Source organism: Erpetoichthys calabaricus, chromosome 2 (assembly GCF_900747795.2).
Source record: "Erpetoichthys calabaricus chromosome 2, fErpCal1.3, whole genome shotgun sequence".
Taxonomy (NCBI): Eukaryota; Metazoa; Chordata; class Cladistia; order Polypteriformes; family Polypteridae; genus Erpetoichthys; species Erpetoichthys calabaricus.
The window spans coordinates 346,505,855-346,525,874 of NC_041395.2; the positions used below are offsets into that span (position 1 = coordinate 346,505,855).

General features: G+C 46.0%; 1 protein-coding gene across 2 annotated transcripts; it reads left to right on the forward strand.

Moving 5' to 3' along the window:
* Positions 1 to 3,096: 3,096 nt before the first annotated feature.
* Positions 3,097 to 19,740, forward strand: c2h11orf58 (chromosome 2 C11orf58 homolog). Of its 2 annotated transcripts, none has more exons than XM_028796097.2 (5): positions 3,097 to 3,258; positions 3,964 to 4,047; positions 6,225 to 6,285; positions 13,236 to 13,345; positions 19,113 to 19,735. In XM_028796097.2, exons 1-5 carry the CDS (start codon positions 3,205 to 3,207, stop codon positions 19,320 to 19,322), a joined length of 519 nt encoding a protein of 172 aa, XP_028651930.2. In that variant the 5' UTR covers positions 3,097 to 3,204; the 3' UTR covers positions 19,323 to 19,735. The 2 variants fall into 2 exon arrangements, with proteins under 2 accessions (XP_028651930.2, XP_051779479.1); XM_051923519.1 differs by lacking the exon at positions 3,097 to 3,258 and adding an exon at positions 3,657 to 3,740 and having other exon boundaries at positions 19,113 to 19,740.
* Positions 19,741 to 20,020: the final 280 nt, after the last annotated feature.

Here is a 20,020-nt window from a genome sequence, read left to right on the forward strand (position 1 = left end):
CCACCTCCCTGAATGAGTAGAGGAGGTCCCTTTTATGCTGCACATGGGGGCACTCCAGGTGGCCCATTAGCGCAATCCCGAAGTACTCCCATTGAAATAGGGCTCGCCAAATCCTACAGCACCCCCTGGTGGCAACCTCTAGAACCCAACAGGGCTGAGCCCACAAACTCCAAGTCCCAGCATGCCCTGTGGGAATCCAGGGTGCTGCCATCTATTGCTCTGGAGGAGGTAGTGCCCTGTGCATGTGCTCTATCCTGGTCCTTCCACTATGGAGGCATTCCAAACGAGTAAAGGCCACCACACCGCGGTCAACAAATCACACACACTTCAGTCCAGCTCTCGGTGTCACTGAAAGTCCACATGAAATGTCACAGAGTTGTGACGGGACACCCATCTGTAAAGGTCAGGATGAAGAAAGAAGAAACAGAGTAAAGAAACCAACGGGACAGCGCTGGGAATGTGGGTCGCCATGTGCCCCGAGGTGTTATTCTGTTGTGTTCCTGCAATCCAAAGTGACTCACACATCCCAAATGCCCAGGACAAACCTTATCATACCTGAGAAGAGGCAAAAACAATTTTATATAGCGCCTTCTCTTAGTGAACACCAGTTCCAGAGGTTAGATGTTTGACGTGTAAAGTATGAGCACTGGCAGATGAAGCTGACGCTCAGACAGTCATCTGTGTGACGTTATATAGCGCCTTTCATAGTACTCATCCTTTACAGGTGAAATGTGTGCATATCTACAAAGTGCGAGTGTCAGCAAAGTGACTCAGTCAGTGGCCCCCTGGAAGTCTCACATGTTTACAGACCAACCACATTTTATATAGCGCCTTTCCACAGTGCAGGGTCTTTTCGAGCGCTGCTTGATTGTTTCTATGGTGTAATCACTGGTAAGAGAAGTGGTTAGGCTCCCAGGGAATAATTTACGTAAAGCGAGCCTCCCGTCTTGACCGTGGCACTGCTGTGCCTTTGCTACCAGGTGGCACCACTGCTAGCCTGTTTCCACTGTGCCATCTGCCATTGCCGTCAGTGCTGCTTGCTGAGGACTCTGACCAGGGCACAGGGGTGTATATAGTGTTCTACATATAGCGCCTTACATGCTAGCCATCTGCTGGTGGGGTATCAATACATAGAATATTACACTGAAGAATGCATGTGAGTTAAAATAAATGAAAAGAAAATCATCAGGTAAAAATGGAGTGCCATCTGCTCTCTTTGGTGTCTCGGTACTGGATGCTCAGTTCCATTTGGTTTCATGCAGGGTCCAAAAAATTGAAGTTTGATGCTGTTGTCCTGAATAAAAAAATGAAATAAATAATGCCATGACCCCCGTGGTACCCCCCCCCCCCATACCTGACTCAAGGTCACTGCTGTCCCCTTATGTGTCTGTGGAGCATGACTCCATGTTTTTAACTAACTCTTGAAAGTCCAACCCTCTGTGACATGCAAGTGTCACCTAAGAACCCGCCCCTTGTCATTCTGTGACTTCTGTCTTTAACTCTTTCACAACTGTAACCTTGCAGTGCCATCGGCCTCTGCCAGCTGTTGGTCACTTCAGTGTGCTTTAGTCCCATTTGAAGGCTTCCTTGTGTCAGTTTGTAAAGTGTCTTGTGGCGGTGCTCTCAGTGAAAGGCGCTATATAAAATGAAGCACAACAGACTCTTCATCGTCCCGCATTGTTCCTTGTTTTATCAAGTGCCTTGGCACCCACCATGAAAGGTGCTATACAAAGTGACCAGTCCCCTTATATGTCTGAAGTGGCCCATCTTCACCTCCAAGTGCACCAGTCATGTTTATTGTACTGTATATAGCGCCTTTGTATATCACATTAATATGAAAACAAATCTTGTGTTCACAGGAGACCATGATCACCATGAAGTCCACCCATCTGTCCATTTCCTGAAAAGCCCTTCTCTGGGGAGGCTGTGCGAAGAAAGCAGAAACAAGGGTCACACCGGACCAGGGGGTCATGCAGAATGCAGACGAAAACCCCAAAGGGACCCGAGTGCTCCCTGTGTCCACAGCCCTCACCCAATCTTTATATTTCATGCTCTGTAGGTCAATTTTTCCTCAGCCATTAGTGGATGGTGCTTACCTGGCTGAGGTGGGCTTATCCTGTGGATCTCACACTGCTGTCTATTTCCAATCTCATGGACCAACAAGGTAGCATTGAGGGGACCACCAGTCCATCACATGGCACACTGAGTCAGTCTAGCTTGGCTTTGGGATGTGGGGTGCAAACCAAGGTACTAGGGGGGAGAAACTCGCGCGGACAAGGCAAGTGCATTAAAACTGAGGCAGTGGTCACACCACTTGAGGGTCTCGGGTTCAGATGTGGGTTATGCCTTCTTGCTTTCCTTATTTAGCTATAGGCTAAGCCCCCCAGACACTCCCCCGATGCCATGTTGATCTGCCCAAACACCTTACGCTGTCGACTGTGCCGTTACTTGTTAGATTTTTAGAACTTTACGACACCGCACACCTTCCTCCATTTTGGTTCGGAGTACATATGCAGTTTTTATTTTGTTTTTTCCCAGGAAAGTCCCGTTTTTATAAATTACGTCCAGTGTAAAACTTCGAATATTACTAAAGGCGCAGTTTCTAACCGGCTGTTAATTTTATAAAGGGATGTTGTGGTGCAAAAATAGCGCGGCCGCTAATTTGCAAAGCTGATGAACCACCAAGGACCCCTCGCACCACTCCCCCAGCCAAAGGAGGCAAAACAAAACTCCAAGGGGGGGGCACACAAACCCCTAGCCGACCCCACCATAACGGACCCCACCCTCTTCGCTTTAATCTGTACGTCTAAAAACGTGCACAAAATTGCTAGGGCGAACAGATGGCCCAGCAGCGCTTAGTAACTTTTTAATAATTTGTGTCCCGTTTTTGGAATATGAAAATCTGGTCAATCAAATATTAGGTAAATTAGCCCACGATGGACTGGCGTCCCATGCAGTAATCGCTCCCTTTCTTGCGCCCAGTCCCCCTGCCCGCGGCGGTGAAAACAAGTGCCTGCCTGAACGGCATCTGCATTAAGACTGCGGCCCTTTAAAGGAGTGGGGGCTTATGGGACATGGAGTTCACAGTTTAACAACAAAGACTACAAGTCCCAAGAGGCAACGGGGCTCGAACTCCGCGGGTGAAGAGTCGAGTCGAGGCGAGCGCCTGTACGACGTCCGGGCTGAGAGTAAAAGCCACGAAGGATGAGTTCGGAAGAGGAGCCGCAGCACGGGGTCAAGAGAGCCGCCTCGCCACAAGTACGGCACGCTTTAAACATTCGTTTAAAAACTAACAACGGGGCGGCGGAGACGCGAGGGCCTTGAGGGGGCGCACAAAGGGCCAGTGGGGCCTGCGCGTAGCAGGGCCGGCAGAGAGGCGTCTGACCTGCGGCCCGGGCATCGCGGCGTGTGGAAGCAGCAGTTCGTCGCCTTTAATTTTGTGTTGCCTTAAAAACTTTTCTGAACGCATGCGCCATCGTTTTTTCCTCGGCCCGTTCCGTGAGTGGCCGGGACGCCTGCAGGGCTTTCAGCCTCCTTGGGTTTCTTTTAGTTGTGGTGGACGGACGGGTTTGCACGCCACGCAGACTGAAGTGTAACCAGGCCATCCCATAATCCTCTTTTCTGTCATGAGGGTATTTCTTGAGCCAGGATGGGACGTCGGGACACTGCAGGGCCGTTTGCAAGGCTCTTGTTAGCCCAGCATGCTTGTCTTTTGATTGCAGGCGACTGGGTATGTAAAGGTGCCAGGGGCACCGTTTGGCACATCTGCTGCTGCTCTTCTATCTGTGATGCTTGGTGGGCTCTCCAGTATGTTGGCACCACAAAGAGTGGGCTGCCCTGGCACCGTGGCGGGTACTGAGTGCTGTGTGAGCGTACGGGCGCGCTTGCTGTGAGCCTCGGAAGGCGGTGAAGCCTTTTAACTGCCTCAAATCAAAGCTAATGAACGATTCTCTTGTGTTGCAGCTCGGGCCTTCTAGCTGGGAGGCAGCAGATCTGGGGAATGATGAGCGGAAGCAGAAGTTTTTGAGGCTTATGGGAGCTGGAAAGGTAAGTTTGTTTTGTTCCCTGTTGAGAACGCATTTGGTGAGGTGTCAGCAGTGCGCCCTGCAGCTGGCGCCAATGAAACGAGTAACCGATGCCCACGTAGGAAGTGGGCGCGATGACTTAGTTAACGTCTTCATTAACTTTTCATTTCTCCAGTCTGCCGATGCAGCACTAATTGCACCGTGTTTGCATTTTCACAGCCTTAAGACCACCAGGAGTATCAGTCAAGGGTCCCATAGCAGAAAAAAAAAACCAACAACAACAACACTGACGGCTCGGAGTGAAGGCCTGCATGTTTAAAATTCATTTAGGAGTGAAAAAAAAATTCAGAAATAAATCGATGCAACACTTCAACAGTCAGGCTGGTGGCAGTTGGCTTAGTGAACATTCCCTCTTGTGGGCACTGAATTTTAAAGCCGTCAGTGTCGCCCCCTGGTGGTGTTAGGTTGACGGGTCAGTCCTTGTGTGGGTAGCTTTAGCTATCCAGGGTCACAGTGCTGCCTGTCAGGTGCTTTGAGGTGATCACTAAGGTGCTGTATAAAAATGAGCAGACTTTAGCTTCAGTGTCGCCCCCTAGTGGTTGTTGGGTCAGTTCCTGTATGGGCTGCTTTACCTGTCTGAGGTTGCACTGCTCATTGATGGTGTGGCTCAGTCTACTAAAGTACTGTATAGGATCACAGGGCTTTAGGTTTGCTGTGACCCATGTGTGGTGCTGGCCACTGCTGACTGACATCCTGAAAGAGCAGAAGCATTTCTGTCATGCTTTGTTAAAGGTGGGCACTTGGGGCACAACTGACTGCCCAGTTCAGACACTACACCTGAAACGCTCACACTGCACATCGATGCTAACTGTGGAAGGTGCTATATAAATGAGTGACTTGACAACTTGAGTGCAGGCCGGTCAAGGGGATGTGGAGGTGGGGATTGAACCAGCCACTTCTCCGATGCCCTAACCACTAAGCCACACTGCCCACTATAGAATGTCGAAGCTGGTCTGAGTGTCTGTGCTTACACCGGAAAATATGAAAATGGCGCCTTGCCAAGAGTATTCACAATGTAAAAGTCACAAGGTGGATAATTCACCTGCTGGCACTAGTTTTATAGAAATATGGAAACCGTTCTTCGGTGATGGTGTTCCATTATGGGAAGGTGCTGTATAAAAACACAAGGTGGCGTGTTTAGGATCCACCACTGTGCCCCTTTTTTTGACCCATAGTTACTCACTTCACCTTTCAGAGTTCATATTTCGGAAATACCTGCGTAAACAGACTCTGCCAGTCTAGTGGGCATTGTAAAACAACCCACTGTGTGACCACAAATGAAACACTGCAGCGTCAGGTACTCTGGGCATACATTGTGTGTGTGGATGTTCACAATGGTAAGGCACCATCTAAAGTCACAGAGTGGGCACCTGCCACACACACTGCTCAACACACTTTGCATTGTTAAAACTTGAAGTGGTATAGAAGCTTGCGTGAGAGTTTTAGTTATGGAAAGGCGCTCTGTAAAAGTCACTAGGTGGGGAGTGCAGTCCACTGCCAGCATCGCTTCACCTTCTCATGCTAATTTCTGTAGGAATATGGAGGCAGTTCTTCTGTAATAGCATGTGCTATATAAAAGTTACAAAGTAGCCTGTTCTGTCCTCACCGTCGGTTACTTCTGTGACCCCTGAACCAAGCACTTCACCTCCTATTTAGAAGTGTGAGAAGGCGCTATAAACTTAACAAGGTCTTGTCACCCCACATATCTCTGAGGGAGTGGATTTATCCATCAGTACTTGTGCAGCAGATTAGTTGCCATCTTTGTATCCGTCACTTGGGATTTTTGGAATAAATATGGGTCACATTTCTGTCTTTCTATTTCTATCGATTGAGCGTGTGTCGTTTGTTGTCTGTGCTCAAATGGGTCGTATCCAAGCCCTTCAAGGACAACGTTGCACCCCTGTAAATCGACAAGGCCAGGTCCCATGTTTGCAGTGCGTCCCTTATCTTTCAGGTAGGACTACTGCACATTTGGTAGACTCCTGTAGCTGTGGTCCTTCTACTTTTTACTCCATTCTTGTCCAAACATCTGTACAGTGATGCTAGCACCCATGTGGTTGTATTGATTAACTCCTAAGCCATTCATGGTGTCCATGAGGTGACGCATTTTGACGTAACGCTTTCTTTCCTTTTTCACAGAAGGAGCACACGGGACGCATCGTGATAGGAGATCACAAGTCAACATCTCACTTTCGGACAGGTGAGCGAGTGGCATCATCTTGGGGATGGGCTTTGTACCTTTGTGGAAGTCTTTGGTGTTGGAGTTTATCTGACAAAAGTAAAATCCAGTGGTAATTGGTCAGCCGGCACTCAGTCATGCCAAACCAATGCTGCTAAATTGATGATTCGTGTTCAACTCCCACGTGATAAGCGGTGAGCTTGACAACACATTCACGACACGTGAGGCCAAAGCTTGATGGGGATGTTAGTTTGGACAGGCTGTGCTCTTAAGTGTCGGGGTGCACAAATAAGGATTTCACTGTACTCTGTACACGTCGCGATACAACTATGACTGCTGTCTGCCTGTGCACTATATAGTGAATTTCTTATCTACAGTAGGTATAGAAAATAACCCCCCCTTGGAAATATTCCCATTTTATTTGCTTTACAGCCTTAAATGTAAACACACTCTGATATTTCTTCCCAGCTTTACTTACTCAATACCACCTCTAACATCCAAGTGACAGATATCACAGCTACAGTTCAGAAAATTATAAAAGAAATCAAAAACAAGACCTCCTGAGATTAATAAAGGACCCCCCCCCAGTGTCGATGTCATTTTGTTGACCCCCCTTTTACTTTAATGACAGCCTGGAGTCTGTTGATTCTTCTCTATCAGCTTTGCACTCCTAGATTGTGTAGTATTTGCCCCCCACTCTACTTTACAGTTTAACTGTTCAAGTTCGCTCACATTGAATGGTGAGTGTTGCTGGTCTGCTATCTTCAGATCTTTCCACAGATTTTCACTGTGGTTTAGGTCTCTGGGCTCTGATTGGCCACATGAGGACTTTCACTTTTTTCTCCTTCGGCCACCGTGTGGTCAGTTTTGCTGTGTGCTTCGGGTCGTTGTTGTGTTGAAAGGTGAACATTCTGCCCATCTTCAACTTTCTGGCAGAGGGTAGCAGGTTTTCCTCAAAAATTTGACGGTATTTTGCCCCATCCATTTTTCCAACTACACTAATGAGAGCCCCAGGCCCCCCACAACAGGATGCTGCCACCTCTATGCTTTACTGGAGGTATGGTGTGTTGTGGATGGTGAGCTGCATTGGTGTACCGTTTGATTTTGCTCTCATCTGACCATAAGAACTTTTTCTACTTGGCATCAGAATCTTCAAGCCTTAATGTGGCTTGTTCCTTGCGACCCTCCCAAACAAGCCACAAATGTGGAGCGCTTGTCAAATTGTTTGTCACATGCACACCATTAATGACCACTCTGTGCCATCAAATCCTGTAACTCCTTCAAAGTGGCCATTAGCCTCTTGGTAGCTTCTCTTACCAGTTTCCTCCTTGCCCTTCCATCCAGTTTGGACGGTCCTAGTAGTACCAAACACTTCTTAATGATGGACTTTACTGGGCTCCTTGGGATTGATAAAGCCTTTGAGATGTTTTTGTCTCCATCTCCTGCCTTATGTCTGTCCACAACTCTATCCCTGAGATCTTTTGAAAGTGACCTGCCACCCACAGTCAGTGGCACTACCAAGCAAGGGAATGAACACTCGAGGAACATCTTCACTAATCACACCAATTAGAATTGATCACAGGTGGAAGGAAGCCAGTAACCATAATAGAAATGGTGGGCACTGACACCTGACTGAGTTTAGGACGGGGTGGGGGTGGTGGGGGGGTCCTTTATTCATCTCAGTATTTCTTGTTTTTAAAAATTCTTAGAATTCTTCTGAACTGTAGCTGTGATATCTTTCACTTGGATGTTATAGATTGCATTGAGTAAGTAAAACTGTGAAAAATATTGGTTTGTGTGTTTAAATTTATGGCTGTAAAGCAAACAAAATGGGAATATTTTGAAGGGGGGGTTCTTTTCTATACCCACTGTATGTATCTATTATATAGTTGACTGTAGATTGAATGGTAGGGAAGTCGCTACATAATGGATATACAGAGAGATGTGAAATGCATAGTGAACTTCCATCCATCCATTTTCCAACTTGCTGAATCCAACACAGGGTCACAGGGGTCTGCTGGAGCCAATGCCAGCCAACACAGGGCACAAGGCAGGAACCAATCCCGGGCAGGGTGCCAACCCACCGCAGTATAGTGAACTTCACATCTGTTAATCTGTTGATTATGTATTGCCTTTCACTCTATCATTGTATAGATCTTTTGATATCCATCTATCTAAACTATATATTTATCAATATAGTGCCATTCCTATCTGTCTATCATATGTTTGTCTTGGCTATTTGTCTTTATAATGTATTTCTCATCTATCTGTATATCTTTTACATTGACTTTCCTACATATGTACCTAAGTAATGCATTTCACATCTACTTATTATATAGTGACTTTCCTCTCTTGTCTATTATATAGTCCTTTTCACTTTATCTAGTTCTTTTCATATCCATCTATCTATATATTGCCTTTCACATCTGTTTATCTCTGTTATATAGTGCATTTGACATCAGTCTAACTAGATGTGCCAGCCATACCATCTGCACTTCAGAACAGGTAATCCATATGAAGCTAAGCATGTCTGGCCTCTGCCAGTGCTTGGATGGGAGACCTTCTAGTTAAAGCTTAAGTTGCTGCTGAGTGAGGTATTGGTGAGGCCTGAAGGGGGCACCCACCTGTGGTTTGTGTGTGGATCCCAATAACCCAGTGCTGTGACTGGGACGTTGTACTGAAAAATTGGCACCATCCCTCGGATGAGACGTAAAGTTTGAGGTCCTGACTTCCTGTGGTCATAAAATAGCATCTTGCGAAAAGAGTGAAGTGTACCCTGACGTCCTGGATCATTGTGGACCCTTAATCATCATCTGCCCCTTAGTGGCTAAACCTCTTCACCCCCTAATAGCCAATGTGTGGAGTGTGTACTGGTGCAAGAATGGCTACCTTTGCATCGTCAAGGGAGATGCTGCACAGTGGTGGTGTTTAAAGTGGCTTCCCACTGATTATGTCCTCTCAGTTGGTCAGTTTGTATGGTCTGTCTATCGATCTTTCCATCTGTCTATCTACATAGTGCATTTCATTATTTTATTATTATTTTCTTATTTACCTGCCAGTCTATTCATATTAAACCCATTCTGGTTTCTCATGGCAGTAGAGGGTGCTAACCTGTTTCACATTGGCCAGACATGCCAGTTAGAATTTCATCGTACAGCTGATGATTTCAAGTCCTTGATTGACTTTGTTGCAAACCAACACAGGAAATGTGGAGGGTCTTGAAGGACAGAACAAGGAAAAAGGAATGAGGGACAGATTGTGGACCTGATGGGACTCAGGTAGTGTTTATCTGGGTGATGGCCTCTTTCTTCTTGATGTCGAGTGTCAGAGAGCCTGACACATTCAATGACTGCAGTTGCTGAATTTGATGCATTCAAGCTGACAGATTACACAACTCGAAATCACAGGGGATGCCAGACTACATGACCCCGCACCCCACGACTTTTCACATTTCCAGAGTGTTGTGTGCTAGGCTCATTTTTAGAGCCCATTGATGTGCTGCCTGCTCATTCCAGTAGCTGTATGAGTGGTGAGTTTGGCCAACATGTATGATAAACATTGGACAGACGAGCCTCTCTTCTCTTTTTATGGCTCAGAACACTTTTTTCCTGGCATGCATTGGAGCTCATTGGTGATCACTTCACACGCATACAGGAGACCCTCACTACCTGTTTGATTTTGTCATTGACCACTGTAAAGAAGCCACTGGGGATCTCCAGCTAACACAACAGGTGGTCACAACTGTCCACCACTCAGTAAATGAATGCAATGGCTTAAAATTGTTGGAAGCCTCGTGTAGTGTGATACCAGGCTTTGTTGCAAACGGCGGTCAGAGGTGCACCACACTGGTTAGTCCATCCGATGATGCTTTATTTCAGCAATTGGTTCCTCTCTTTTAGGACAGAATATGAGAATTTTTACAAATGAGAAGAGGCCACTCAATGTGTTGCACTCGTTTGTTTAAACAGCTTGGCCTGCCTTGCAGTCCTACCAGTCTGTTAAACCCCTTAGGCTCCCGACTTCAACTCTGCAACTCGGTAGTGTTTTCCATCTTCCTTTAAGGACCTAAGAAGTTTGACAAGTGACAGGAGACCATTCACTCCATCGTGCTGGCTCGTGTAGCTCAGTGGTCCCACAGTCTCCTCCTGATAATTCCGAAAGGTTTTCAAGGTTTTCTGCTTCAGCTCCTCCATGACTCAGTAGTTTTCCACTCAACTCCGTCTCCATGGTTCCATTTGAAATGCAATACCCCTTAATTTTCACCGGTGTCCTTGAGTATGTGATTTGCTACTTACTGTAGTTCAATGAATTCTGTAGGATCAACATTTATTGATGAATTTGTGGTTTCTGACTCATACTCATTTTCTCTTTGTCACCACTAAGTGTTCCTGTTGCATTGTTTTAATTCGATGCTCCATTCATGTTCATCTTGAAACAAGGGATCAGAGACCTTCATCGTAAGAAGGAACGTCTGTTAAAAAGAAAAAAATGTACATTTTAGTGTTTGCGTCGCTGTCTCCACCAGTAAACATTTGTCATCGTTTTTAGCATATTTAAAAAAAAACACATTCAGTTCTGGTAATAAAAGTCACTTAACCTGTCACTTCTGCTGCTGCCTGGAGCTTTTAGTTTGTGTGCTTGACTGTCAAGAGTTCCGTTTCTGAAACTGAGCGATATGAAGCTCTGACAGGAATATGTGTCTGGTTACTAAGCACGTTTTGTATCCCCATTTGAATCTGATCAGCGTCACCTGGCAGAATAAAACTAAACGCTCCAGAAGTTTAAAGAAGAGATTGAGGTGAACGTGATGATTTTTGTATTGTGCATCTGCATCATGTCCTGATGTCCTTTGTGCTGAATCTTTAAATTTGTGTCCACCCACCAGTGATTTTAGTCACACAGGTTCACCACAGGAAGCGTGTCGGACTAACCAGAGACGTGTCAGGGACAGGTGGTGACCGCACTTGTCTGAGCCCAATTTCTTTTAGTGCTCGGTCAGCTGCTCTTACCTGTTATTGGTCACGTATGAGTGAATTCAAATGTTATTTGTCTCTGGTGCCTTTAGTATTACTGTGTCTATGACCAGCTAGCATTTTCTTGAAAGTTTGTTAATAATAAATAATAATAATAATTCATTACATTTATATAGCGCTTTTCTCAGTACTCAAAGCGCTATCCACACAGGGAGGAACCGGGAAACGAACCCACAATCTTCTACTGTCTCCTTACTGCAAAGCAGCAGCACTACCACTGCGCCACCTGTGAGGACGAGAGGCCTTGTGCAGAGTCATTTATTATCATAAAACACAAGAACGACAAGTTTGAGGATTCTCCTGTTGACTATTGGCTTATTGTTGTAACACACATGATTGATGACTTTAAGAATTCTACCTTCCACTAGTTGTTTGTACCGGATGGCGCACGAAAAACCAAATCATCTCCGACTCCAACGTCGACGTACGTTTCTTAGCCCGTACATGAAAGAAAAGATATGCAATACAAAAATCCAATTACAATGGTTTGAAGGAGCCACGTGCAATAAAATTCACGTTTTTCCTTGTCGTCGTCCTTCGGTTCTTGACACGAGTCATTATGTACGGTTTCATTTGTAGTGAGTGCAACACACGTTGACAAGACCTACGCAAAACATTTGCTTGTCGTGCCAATTTACGTGTCGATTTCCTAGGGCTTCTGGCCGTCTGTTCCTGAATATCTGCTACGACTGCAGGTGTACAAACGGATGGGGCCCGATTCTTTTTGCAGTTTGCAACTGACCCAGTCTTGCGCCACTTCTTCACCAACTTGTAAATACTGCTCTTTGCAGGAAACTTCTGTGCGAAAATGTCCCGCATTTCCTTAAAAGAACCGGTAGACACATATGCCTCCACTATCCCAATCCTCTGTTGCAGAGAATACATCTTCCGGATCTCTTTCACGCACGTCTGTACCCAATGGCTCACAGCTTCCTTACTAATGCACATTTGGGGCTGCTGACCCCATCGCCACAACGAGGCTCCACGATCACGACGGCACCTGTCTGTATAAATCGCTCAAGCCATCCGGTCAGAGACACTTCGGTTTTTCATGTGCCATCCTGTAGTAACACAGAAGGTTGACGACTGTAAGAATTCTACCATCGACTGGTTGGTTGTTACAACACAAGAGATTGGCGGACGACTTTGAGAATGCTGCCTTTGACGAGTCATTTTTTCGTGACACACACAAGTTTGATGACTTTGGTGATTGTACCATTGACTAGTTGTTTGTAGTAACGCAAAAGACTAATGACGTTTGACTCATTTATTATCGTAACAAACAAGATTGAAGACTTTGAGAAGTCTACCATCCACTAGTTGTTTGTTGTAATAAAGAAGGTTGACTTTAAGAATTTTGCCATAAGCTAGACAGAAGTTAGGATATAACGTTAAATTAGGGGAAAAAGTCAATCCACACGATTTGGTGCAAACCCTTAGTTACTAGGGTGTCGTACCGTGTTAGCCATTATGGATGTAGTGAGAAGTTAAGCTAAATGACCCCTTTATTGGCTAACTGAACAGATTACAAGATGTGAGCTTTTGAGGCAACTCGGCGCCCGACTTCAGGTGAGATGTAATCATTTCCATAATCGTTCACATCTTGCCTGAAGAAGGGCCTGAGTTGTCTGTAATCTGTTCAGGTAGCTAATAAGTGCAAACCCTTGAAAGAAAACATTGACCTTTAAAATTTACAGTTCTTACTGATCTTTTTACGGTAAGGCTTAAGAAATTACAAAAAGTTTGGTGAAACATTTGAATCGGGGAAGTAGGCCAGGCTGTGTTACCTCTCAACGAAGTCCTTACAGCCGACTGTCCAAGTAGAGTCGCTGCCACAGGTCACCTTTTCCTGTTTTTGGTTTGGTTTTGTTTTTTTTGTTTGTTGTAATGTAATGTACAGTTTTAATGATCATTTTACTTTGCATTCCTTTGTTTCAGGGGAGGAAGATAAGAAAATTAACACGGAGCTTGAGCATCAATATCAGCAAGGACTAGATGGGAAATTATCAGGAAGAAATCGACGACACTGTGGCCTGGGCTTCAGTGAGGTAAGGGGATGTTTGTAGCCGGCGGGGTCAGTCGACGTCATCCTGACCTTTGTGAGGCCGCCTAAGAGTCACTGGGCCAGTTGATAGGATCCTTTAGGAGTAGGGGATGAACCGGATGATCTGCTGTATTGCCTACAGTTTTGTGTGGAGTGTGGATTTTTTAAAAAAACAGTTCTACTGATAAGTTAAACATTTGTAAAGCACTTGCGATACATTTACACACAAAATGAGCAAATCTGTGCATGAGAAAGGAAACGGGAAATATGATGTTCTGTCCGTGTATGTGTGTCCTAAACGTGTCGTCTTTGGAATTCTTGTGTGACCTTTTATTACCTAAAGTGCTGTGTGGTTCAGCCTGATGGGTGAGTTGATACAGGCTCCTTCCACCGTGTGCACTGGACAAAGTGGGAGCTGCGGTGTGTTTGAAACATGGAGAGAGGACAGGAAAAGAGCCGCGTCTTGTGCTGAGTTTGATTGGTGGCGGTGCGAAGGAGTGAGAAAGAAGCCGCACTTTCATTGTGTTCAAGCTGTGGATTCCATTTGAGTAGTCGAGTGTGTATTGATAGATAAGAGGCACATCGGTGTGCACACGTAATCATTAATACGTGTTTTATTCAGTAAAATGATAAATAAAAACACAAGTATCTACTGAAACCATTCATCCCCCTGTCCACCACGCTACGTTTATTACTATTCCTTTTCTTGTTCTGAGTCGACAGCCCCTTCAATTTCGTAGTTCTTTTGTAAAAGTGACAATGACAATAAAGATCTATCTGTCAAATAGTGCCTTTTACCTCTGTCTGTCTGTCTGTCTATGTAAAATATAGTGCCTTTCTATCTATCTATCTATCTATCTATCAATCAATCAGTATAGTGGGAAAGGGATTTAAAGCTTGCAGAATCAAGTAATATTGCAGTATAAGTGAGATATTGTACCGAGGCAATTGGCAGCATTGAACCACATTTAGTGATCGATAAGATTTAAAAGGACATAACAGGACAGACAGACAGACAGTAAGTGTGCCTTTTGTGACAGTAAAGTGCAGGGGCTGTTGAAACAGTCCCAAGTGTAAGATGAGAGAGTTGTATATAAAGCATAAAGTAGCCATTTAGGAGAGGTGTGCTTGTTCTTCTTCCTCCGTTATGTTGCGTATGCACAGTGGTTTGTAAAGTTAGATGCCCACCAGTGCCTACTGGTTGTAGGTTTGTTCTCTCCAGTTCCTTTAAGGATTGTGACAACTCGAGCCAGCCAGCCACCCACCCCGACACAGACAGACGCAGGAGGCACACTTATAAAAGCACAAGTGTTTTTTATTTTGATCCTTCACTTGTGGGCAACACAAGCACAGCACACGATCAGTCCGTTCTTTTCCTTTCTTTTTCTCCTCCACTCCTCCTCAGCAAGCTTCGTCTCCCACCTTTGGCTCCCCGAGTGGTGTCTGCTGCCTCCTTTTATATGTTACCCGGAAGTGCTCCAGGTGTTTGATGACTTCCAGATGGGGTGAAATTACCACCCATACGGGCTCAGGAGCAACTGTGGCACCCCCGGATCCCAACAGGGCTGTATAGAACTCCAACTCCCATAATGCCCATGGTGGCTGCCATCTAGTGTCCCGGGGGAGGTAATGTTCTGCCCACACTTGCAACGAGGCATCCTGGCCATCCATGACAGGATCCACTTAGGCTGTGTTTCTAATTCGTGTGCCTGTTCTGCCAAGAGTAGGTAAAATGAAGGCCGCTGGGACAAATATAAAGAGACCAGGAGATGAAGTGAAAGTAAAAAAGGCAAAGGTCAAAACTGGAAAGACTTTAATTCGGAGGCACAAAGCCAACTCAGAGTCCAAAATCTCACAAAGCCAGAACTCTAAATACAATTAAAGACACGTGAGCACACCCTTGGGGAGATCCACAATCTTGGACAACCAGGTTTTTATGTTTTCCAGTGACGTCTTTTTTAAGTGTGCGACTGTAAATAAAATGGCATCAGAAATAATCAGACGTCCCAAACCAAGGCTAACATTGAACACAAATACTGGAATGATGTTTCAAAACTCCCAGTAGGTACAAAAACCACAAATACTGAAATACCAGTGAGAGAGTAGAGAGAATGTCCTGCTGACGTCAGCCGCTGGCAAGCGTACGGTCACTACTCTGTTAAGTCTTCATTTCTTTCACGCCTTCAGTATGGCTGCTGTTATTTTTCCATAAGGCCTCGCTGGATGCCCCATCCCTGCCTTGTGCCTACCCAGAGTTGGCATTTCAGCCTTCACTCTTTTCCGTACTTCTACAGCAGGGGTGTTGGAACTCCAGGCCTGGTGGGCCGCAGTGGCTGCAGGTTTTCATTCTCCCCCTTTTCCTAATCAGTTTTCACTGCTAATTAACTCTTTTTCAGTTCATTTTAATGGCCCTGTTTTGAAGGATTCAGTCCTCTGAATTCATTAAATGGCAGCCAAACAGAAATGAGACGACAAGACAACCAGCTAAACTGGGGTTTCAAATTTCCACCAATTTCACTCCAACCAGCTGCTTAATGAGTTGCCGATTCTTGTCGTTAATTAAATTCGTTCTTTCATTTCATGGCTTGTTGCTGCTCTCCTTGCCCAATAGCAGACATTTCTGAAATTTGTTGATTGTCTCTTTCTGAGAGCTCTGGTCAAATGTTTTGGGGACCTGAACAGATTTGAAAAAAAAAGAAAGATGAAGGTGTCAGGAATTTCAGATATTGTGTGATGGACACTGCTCAGATTTTGGCTCATTTTGTATCTCATTATTGTTTGGCTGCTAATTAAGGAAAAAGAAACAATTAAAGGGTCTGAGTCTAAGGGTCAAGTCGATTAAAACAAATTCAAAAGAAGTGAATTAGGTCACTCATTAAGAAAAGGGTTAGAATGAAAACCTGCAGCATCTACGGCCGTCCAGGACCAGAGTTGGACAACCGTGCTCTACGGTGGCAGCACCAGTTGCACTTTCACTTGGTCTCCACTAGGTGTCTACAGTGATGGGCATCTCCATATTTGTTCAGGGTGAGTTCAGATAGAAAGTCAGGTGGCAGGGCTTGAACCTTGGGCACCGTGGTATACTTCCTACCATAAAGCTGTAGTTTGTATATATAGCGCCTTAGTGCTGCATCAGGGCTACAGTTCTAGAATGTGAGTCCTGCCATCTGAGGGGCCTCTCATGGTCACACATTTTGGGACTGAACTCCCCACTGTGTCCCATTGTTATAGTTTATGACTTTAACCACCAGAGGGCGCCTGTTTACAGGTGGAGAAGAGCAAACGGCATAAATCAGATGAAGAAGTGGGCGCGTGCGGGTCTTGTTGACCATGGTAGTGTCGTCAAGGGCGCTATGTAGACATACTCTGAACTGAACACACAACATCAAACTGCTGGATTTTTCCAGAAAGGCCTTTTGGTTTTGGTGCCCCCGTATTTTCCTTGATTGTTAATACATATATCGACTCTGACTGATAACCACAACAGGTAATTCAGTGTGCCTGCCCTTCTAAGGACAAGCGGCAGTGTTGCCAAAGGGTGAATTTTTTTTTTGCGATCATAAATTCTTTTGAAGATGATTGACCTTCTAGTGAAGTGACGGGGTTTTTCACACCGGCCCAAGTCGTGTGACGTGTAAATGGACAATTGTGCCCAGCAGCAGATATTTGAACCTGAGGCTGCTGGGATGGAGGAGAGCAGTGGAATCAGAAAGATGTAACGTGAGACACTAATGAAGAAGGCTGAGGAGCTGAAGCGTCGCATCTCTGGGCACACCCTGGACTTGCATAAAACAAGTTGCCTCCCATGCCCGTAGGTCTGGGTATTAGTCAAGACAGCCGCACATTTGACAAATTTGTGTTCCGACACCAAAATGTGCCCAGATGTCGGTTTTGAGTCTTCATTTAATCCCCGTGTTTATTACCATTAAAGCGTAGTTTGCCTCCTACTGGACACTGTAGAGATGAACTCCTTGTCATATGCGGCGTATGAGAAGCAGATTCCTGAATGCCAATCCAGAAGTGACACACATCGCCAGGGGGGCTTATTCTTGATTTATTGATGTATTGATATTTTGAGTAAAAAGAGACCACCTCAGAATGATTCAAGGGCACAGCTGACAATCCAGTTAGAAATTGTGTCCGTGTTGGGGGAGCTGCTGGTGTGGCGTATCTGTGTGTACTGCTCAGTCTCAGACCTGTTTCTCTAATAAATAACACTCACGTTAATAAGTCACACACGTGGTAATGCAGACAGGTGTGCCTCTGGTAGCCCTCTGCTACTCGAATGGCCTCCACCGCCGGTGTTCACCTCTCTGGCTTGAACCGATGGAAGTGCAGCTTCTTCCTCATTAGCTCAGTCACATGGCCTCCTTGCGATTGGCACAACATGTGGCCTTTTCTCACTTTGTTTCAAATCGCTCAAACTCTTGAATCCAACGCACAGTCCTGGGGTGGAGTTGCTGTCAGTATCTGGTTATCCATTTCGCTGCAGTTCCTCAGTCAAAAGCAATCGAGACATGAAGCACCGGGTAAGGGAGGCGGACACACGTGAGGGTAGAGAGGAAAGGCAAGCGAGGAACGCCGAGAGTCGAGTTCAAAGACGGGAAGAATTCCCAAGGATATGAAGGATGTTTGCACAGCGGCTGAGTGACACACCATGAAATGACAAGAGTCTGAGAAGCGATGGAGGGGACGTGTTGGGCAGGAGCGGTTTAGACCCCCGAGGATATCGAAGAAGGGCACAGGAGGAGTGCGGAGGGCACACGTAAGGCGAGAGATGGCCGCTGTGTGAAATGTGTTCTGTTACTTTGACCGATATAAAGTTTCTTGGGGCTGAACAGGACTTTTACCCTGTGCCATGCGAGATGAGTAGAGCACAGGAAGGGCGCAAGGTAAGTGGGCACCGTTATGTCACTCAGGGCCACTCCGTCTTGGGCAGAACCTCCAATTGCAGGAAACGGCCCTGGACAGGGTGCCAACACGGGGGGCCATTCAGAGAATGTCAGAAGAAAGCTGGCATACCCACGGCGGACATGGGGAGAACGTGCCAACTCTAGACAGATTTGACCCCTGGGTCGGTGGAGCAGCCACGCAAATCACTGTTGGCCATTAAGGTGGATCCTTAAGTTATGCAAAGTGAATGTTTAAAGTTTAATAACACGATATTTCAATTTACCGCACGTGTCAGAAAGACCCCTTTGCCTGAAACGTTAATTTTAAAATGTTTAAACATTGAAGTTTTAATTTTTGACTGAAATCGTAGACAATTGAGGCTCATTGATACATGTGACCAAGTGAAAATAAAATTACTTTTAGAAGAAGAAAAGAAAAACCCAACGATGAAGACGTGAAAGCGTAATTGTAAAACCAGTTTACAAATCGATTCTCCCAGTTGGAAAGAGTAACGCGTGAAGCTGATAAATGAAAGATGACATTTTAACTCCAGGAATGGGGTGAGAAAGTCAAACCAAGCAGCAGAGCCGTGACAGGAGGTGGAGGTTTTTGGGGAGAAAACATCAAAGTTTCTTCTAGAAATGCCAGCTGCTCAGAAATTGAACTAAAAATAAGGAGCGGGCGCTTTTCAAATTGAGTGGCAAAATTGCGTGCGTTTCCAGTTTTTCCTCTCGGATGGCGTACGATGTGTGAAACACGAGGATGGACGGCAGGCGGTTTGTCTTCGTTGCAGCGGCTCCTTTGGTTTGTCTTCTCGATCTCTTGGCACTTGTGCGTTTTAACGTTTGTTAACGGAGTCTCTGTGTGTTTGTTTTCAGCCGGAGACTCCCGAAGACGAGCAGAGCGCCGACGCCACCGAGTCGAAGGAAGGGGACGGCGCAGCAGACGCCGAGACTGAAGCCGAAGCGCCAGAAAAGCCGTTGTCCAAAGCGGAGGAGTCGAGCAAGCAGCAGTGTGAGGCCCACTGTGCCGAGGGTAAAAAGGACAAAGGGTCCGGCTACAAAATGAGCTTCGTCAAGTCGTCGTAGGCGCCGCTCGCTCGCTGCGTTACCTGCATGTCGTAAGGACAACACCTACGCATCCACGTGGATTTTATCAACCTTTATCCTGTTCAGCGAAAAGCTTCCTCGTGACCTTGAAACACCCGCCTTCAGGAATCCGTTGGGCCGCTTTGTGGACCCCTCTGTAGTATCGGCGTGCAACCCGTAATGAGGAAGAGGAGGCTTTTAGCAGGTGGGACTCCACTTGAACTGCATTGGTCACCAGTGGTCAGCGGTGTCCACTTTGCAAGACTTGACTCCATCCTGCATTCAGAGTGACGGACGGCAGTTAAGCTGTGCAAAATCATAGAGGTGACCCCCGGAATTGGGGGGAGTTTATTATCGTTTTGTTTTTTAGGGGGGGGGGTACCGTTGGGTCTGGCTGAGTTTTGGAGGAAATAAAGAATTTAACAGACGTCACCGAGTTTTTCATGTCTGCGCAGACACTCTGTGATCACGCAGAGCAGCTCGGACATTCCTGACCGATGTCCACATGCAGAGTGAGAGAAAAACGATGTCACCCCCCCGCATTCACTGTCATCGTCTGGTGGGCTTGTGGAACTCTCAGGATCGACAGATGAATGACCACCAAGCTAGGACCCCACATAACTGAGTCGGTCACTGACTGTTCTGACGTAACTCGACCCCCTCATCCAGCGGGTGACGGACGGCAGTTCAACGACGAG